At 40.5% G+C, this 6,000-nt stretch overlaps 1 protein-coding gene across 1 annotated transcript; it reads right to left on the minus strand.

The window, feature by feature from the left end:
* Nucleotides 1–1,912: 1,912 nt before the first annotated feature.
* prph2b (peripherin 2b (retinal degeneration, slow)) lies at nt 1,913–5,405 on the minus strand. Its single transcript, XM_066680002.1, has 3 exons — nt 4,825–5,405; nt 3,172–3,418; nt 1,913–2,190 (listed from the first exon to the last, which is right to left on the minus strand). Exons 1-3 carry the CDS (start codon nt 5,403–5,405, stop codon nt 1,987–1,989), a joined length of 1,032 nt encoding a protein of 343 aa, XP_066536099.1. The 3' UTR covers nt 1,913–1,986.
* Nucleotides 5,406–6,000: the final 595 nt, after the last annotated feature.

Below are 6,000 nucleotides of genomic sequence, written 5' to 3' on the forward strand. Positions count from 1 at the left end.
ACTGGCTGGAGGAGTAACACAGGCACTGGCTGTATGACGGGAGGTGGGGGTGGGTGAATGTGGGGAGACAAAGCGTAGATACGGCTTAACTTCGCACGAATTTCGATGTCTGCTATTTACGCTAATGCTAAATTGCTAAAACTACAATTTGCTAATCTTAAAAGCTCACTCAAGTCTGGGCGCGCTGGGAGACTCGCCTACTGGTCAGTGGCCATTTTCTCGGGTTCGTTTTTAGAGTCGGGGTTCGTTGGTGGAGTAGTAGAGGTTCCACTGTAAATGGAAGGGGGTATGTTGCGTTTTTAAAAGCTAGAAAGCTCATTCTGTAGAATTGTACAAAAAAGCTGCCAAAATTATGATCCTTTACAACTGTGCCCACTAATAACCTGTTTGTAGGGTTTTCTTTTTTTTTTACCTGTTTTCCCCTCTCTGTAAAGAAACCTTGTGGCTTTGTTTTCATGTAATAGTGTGACTTAAAAGCACTTATAGGTGTGATTTTCTGATGCTGGGTGAAACAGAGGTTGAGGACGTCTGAGAACAGTAGTCCCTCTTTAATCCTTCCTTAGGGAATCCCATCCATTCTTCTTTATCCTATCAGATAAAGTTCAACTCCCAGTGGGTGTCCTGGCATATTTCCTCAGGTATTTTTGCTGCTCCTTTTTAGTGTAATCGTACAGCCAGCCTGTCTGATTTGTTTGCTTTATCTGGCTTCATGGCCACTTGCCATTTCGGCAAATTTATTTTAAAGATGGTACATATATATATAAAAACAGAAGGAAGAAGTGTAATGCAAGAACCACCCAGATACATCCTGCATCTGTTTAAACATCTTTATCTTACACACGGAATGTATCTACATGTTCATCCCAACCCACAACGGTAATACGGTGAAGTCAAAAGTTCAGTGTACAGAAAGAGGTTCTTAGTAAAATTCCCCAAGTTAAAATCACACAAAAGAAAACATTAACACCACTGGTAAGGTTCTCTGACAAAAACTACATCCTCAGGCTTGTACTCTTCACAACTGCTTCTTACTCTTGTCAACTGTCAATCTTCTGTTCAAAACTGCTTCCCACTTCGCTCGAGAGAAACTCTGCACACAGGCCTCTGAAAGGGTTAAGAGGAGCTTTATTACCTCTTCCACTCCTGACGCAGATGTTTAACCCGAGAGGCTCACACATCACTGGAGCTCAACCGTTCTGCACTTGATCTAATGCAGCCTGTACACCACTCAACAGTAACTTTGTGTATTGTTTCTCAGTTCATCATAGGCCTGGCTGATGGGATTTATACAACGCAGGATGAGCTAGCACTGGGTGGGCAGCAGTGTGGCTCCACCCTGGAAGGGTTTGTGAGAAGCCTGGACACAGAGGTCCTGTTTTTCTCAGCTGCCATTTGAAAGCTGCCATACGAGTGTCAACACTGTTTGTTCAGGCGTCTTTAGTTAATAAATTACTGATTTATTACGGGGTTTAAACAAATGTGTGAAGCTTTCGGGTTAAACATCCACTTAACCAGAAACGTTAAATGCGAAGGCTGGCCTTTTGCATGATGTGAGACCATTAAAGCCTGGTTTAAACCATGGTTAGGAGCAGGAGGTAGGATGGTTTTAAAGCTCTTCTAAGTTCACACTGTAGTTTTCATGATGACTGTTATATATCTTTAAAAATAAACTCTTGTTATAGTTTATATTTACATATTAATGTGGACATTTTATGAATGACATATTTTGTAATTTAGTATTACGGACATTTACAAATTTGTCAATTTAGTGCTTTCTTTAAAGGACCTATCATTTTTGTTCACTTTTACATGTGTACAGTGTGCCAGTACAATGTGTATGCACGTGTAAATTTGTGTGCAAGAGATTGTAAAAATTTGTGCATGTTACTTTCATAGAGAGAATAACCTTTTTAGTTCTCTCTCAATTATGCTTTTCTTCTCCATGTGGCAGGAGAGACCTCAGTCCCAGCTCAGGGTGTGACCCTCTCAGCTTGTGGCAGCAGCTTCTGCCCCTTCCCCTTCAACCTGGTTGCCTTTGCCAAAGGTCTTGATCTTGTCCATGACCCCAGACATGGTCTCTTTCACACTCTTTTCTAGCAGCCAGCCCTCGCTCTCACTCTCTGGATTTTCTGGGTTTGTCAGAGTCTCCAAAGAGGTTGTCAGGTACTTCAGTCCCACCATATCTGCAGCCTGTTTAGCAAAAAAAAGATGATTTTGTTCAATCTCTGCTGCTTGTTTGTCTAAAACACACTGAAGCGTTACATATTTATTTACAAAAGATAAAGAATGTTCACCAATTGGTGTTTTCAAGTCCTCTTTAACCTAGGAATACGTCTAGAAACGGAACTTGCGCAAAAAAACAAAAACAAAATAAAAACAAGTCCCTTGTTTTCATAGTTTTTGACCCACTTACAACGCACCTTTCAACCATCGATGTACTCTGCCACCTACTGAGATCCTCCTTCCATGAAGAGTGCCAATGACACTTGTGCAGCTTAAACCTTCTTAGATGCTCTTATCCTCACACTTGGTGTCACACTGATGATTATGTAATCACTAAGAGTAAAGATCAGCCCCAGTGTCCTTTCATCTACTGTAATGTTTCTGAGATTTTCTCACAGTCTGGTTCTTCAAGTTTCACTGGGATTTCACTTCCTCAAATAAACGTAAATGTATATATTGCGAAGCTCATAGCTTATATCTCCAGGATCACAATGTAGTACTCCCAGTAAAATCCACTGGTGCCTAAACTAACATATATATAAAACCCAGCAGCCGCATTTCACTATGATCTTGAAAACCTTTGTTTCCTTGTCTGTACCTGTAACACTATAACACACTGAATTGGGGAGGAATGGCAATTTATTTTGTGGGAAAAAAATAACATTCTATAGACATAGTAATGTCTACTTAAATAGAGATTAAGTTCTAAATCATTTTTACATTGTACACATTTTTTTAAATTCACCAGGCAAGTCATTAAGAGCAATTTATTTACCATTGCAGCCTGCCATAAATAAATGTTAAAGTGCTTGAGTTATGTCAGTCAGGTTATTCATTTGGCAGTGATTGGAAATTTGAAATTGGAATCTAACCATCTGTAAAGCTAACTAGCCAGGTTTTGAGTCATTATCATTTTGACATAAAATCATTTAGATGTTCTTCACTCACCTCCAAAACCAGGACTAGCAGAACAAGGGCTCCAATGCTATTCATCATTCCTCCATAGTAGGACACCAGGGCCTCACGGCAGCCTCTGGTCCAGATGTTCAGTTCCTCTGTGTGATGATCGTAATCATAGTGAGCAGAGTTATTGGTCAGGTGGTGCTGAATACAGGGTCGAGGGGAACCAGGGTTGCAGCAGCTGAATGGGACGCTGTCCATCAGGAATTTACCATCCACGTTGCTTGCGACACGACTGTAAAAACGAAAGAAACAAATATTTGCTAAAAATGAGAGCACAGTCATTGCAAAGGAAGGCACACTTAATAATTGCCATTGTCAGCCTTTTTATTTAACAATAAATAATGGCACTTTGTAAAACTTAAATATGGAAATCAAGGATTCCATGGGAGCAGTCTACGCGATTGCTCATGGGAGATGGATATTGTAGCTCCCCTGTATTGATTTCAACTTCAGAATTAAGGGAGTGTGCAAACAAATGTGCACATTATCTTGTCACAAAAGCATGCGACGCAGGTGCCTCTCTTATAAACCACTGACATAGATCTTTTTGAAACCGCTTATTTAATTGATTATGGTTTATTAGAGAAATGGGTCAGGGGTAAAGCTGTGCTGGATGTAATTAACGAATCAAAGCTTTGTTTTATGATTGCAGTTGACAGCGAGCTTCAAGGACGCGAGAATGAGATCTTGGCAGATTATCTTCTTATGCGAGCTTGGGTTGTACACCTGATCCTGCTTATATTCCCATTCTCTCTACGGGACTTCTACGGATAAATTATCAATTTAGTAGTCCCGCTTAGCTGACTTCATTGCATGTTTTTGTCTTCACCTCATTATCATGCTAACATTTAAGTTTTCTTTGTGCAAGGCTGGAAAATTGCACTCTCGCCACACTTTAGTCACAGTAAGTTTGTATAAATTAGACTTTTATAAGGATACTATTGGCTGGAGAGGATGGTAGACAGCAAGCCTTTATCCTCTGTGGCTTTTGTGAAAATAAGCAAGCACAGCTTTATACTGAATGAGCCATAAAAATGATGGCCTTGCACACAGCTGAAAATACACTCTTAAAAATAAAGATGCTATAAAGGGTTTCTTGTGCAGTACCATAGAAGAATAATATTTGGTTTCATAAAAAACATATTTATTCGCACTTGAGAACCTTTTTAAATGTTAAAGAAACTTTCTGGTTCTTGTAAAGGTTCTTTACCAATTTAAAATTTATTAGGAAAAATTGTTCAAAAAGTGGTTCTTATATGGTACCATTAAAAATTAAGTTCTTGTACCATGTACCTTAGTTTGTATATCTGTTTTTACCTTGTTCAAAACACAAAAGCATGTTATGCACTTTTTCTACGCATCCTTTAACTGCTTTAAACCACAAACCCACCTGCCAGAAATTCAGCAGCGTTACAGGAATAGTCAGTAAAAGGCAAGTGATTTATATGTTTTTCCAACATTTACACACCTACAATTATTAATTCAGCTGATAACTTTTAAACACTTTCACTGTCCTTAAATGAACTTCAAAATTTAGCCCCAAAAACTCAGGAATACCCATTTTTTCTAGGTTTTCTCAAGTTTGACATTGTTGTATTGAACTGAAACAACCAAAATACAAGAAAACCCTGCACTCACTCTTTAATATCATCATTGCTGAAATCAAGGTAGCGGTTGCTAATCCACTGGATCTCAAACCAGTCCCTGAAGTTGTTGTTGCCACAGCAGCGAAACTCAATCTGTGTCATATCCAGGGTCCTCTTCATGAAGCATCGTCCTGGCGTGTCAGTATCCCTGTAGTACTTCATCCCGTTTTTCAGCCCTTCGGCCAAAGCAAAGTGTAGAGAAACCTGAACCAGGAAGCACAGCAGAGCCGTGATAAAGAGGATGACGCAAAAGGCTAAGCATCCGCACAGGTAGTTCTTGACCATGGGCTTCCACCTGGCAAACTTGGCTGTGTCAAGGGAATCATGGCAAACCTTGCCACCAAAGGCATTGATACCACAAGTAGCTAGGCCAACCAGAATGAGCAGGTTGGGCACAAAATGACTCTCGTTGTTGTCCATCATTTCACTCCTCTTGCGGAGCTCAATCTTGAAGAAAAGCCCCATGGTAAAGATGAGGATCCCACCCATGACGGACAACCAGTACAGGAGCCACAGTGCCTGAGCAAGCTTGACTCTCTTTGCTAAGTCAAATTTTACCTTCATCAAAGCCATGTTTTCCTGCTTATATTGTGTGCCAAATAGTAAGTGCAAGTCCACCGTTTACCTTTTCACTGATTTGTATTAGAAATTTATGGCAATCAAATTTTAGTCCAAAAACTTAGATTGGTAATCCATTCCAGAAGGGCACTTCAGAACGTGCTTTGCCAAGGATTCCCCTCTTCATACCCATTCTGACCACCCAGAACTGCAGAAAGTCCATAGTGTTGGAAATCAGAGGCCTCTGCCTCCAATGGCAACACAATTTCACATAAATTCAACAAAATTTGACAAGCTGAGACAGAGCAGCTATTCCTGGTGGTCGCCCTTCCTTCAAAAGGAGGTGGCCTGTTGAGGAGTCAAGTGCTTGAAGCAACAAGTTGCTCTACGTCATGCTAAACCCCACTAATCAGCCTTGATCTCATTTTCAGCAGATGAGCCCTGGGCAGTAATCCTTTATCTAACTGTGTAATTGGTTAGTTGCTTTAGCTTGAGTTTCCTCCTACTGGAAAGTGGTGTGGGAGGAGGGGGTTTACCCAAATGAACCTTAGACCACCGTGTAGGTCAGGTGTGCACTTCAGGGGAGATGATGGTTGCGTGAAGAAAAGAA

The sequence above is a fragment of the Hoplias malabaricus genome, chromosome 8 (assembly GCF_029633855.1).
Source record: "Hoplias malabaricus isolate fHopMal1 chromosome 8, fHopMal1.hap1, whole genome shotgun sequence".
Taxonomy (NCBI): Eukaryota; Metazoa; Chordata; class Actinopteri; order Characiformes; family Erythrinidae; genus Hoplias; species Hoplias malabaricus.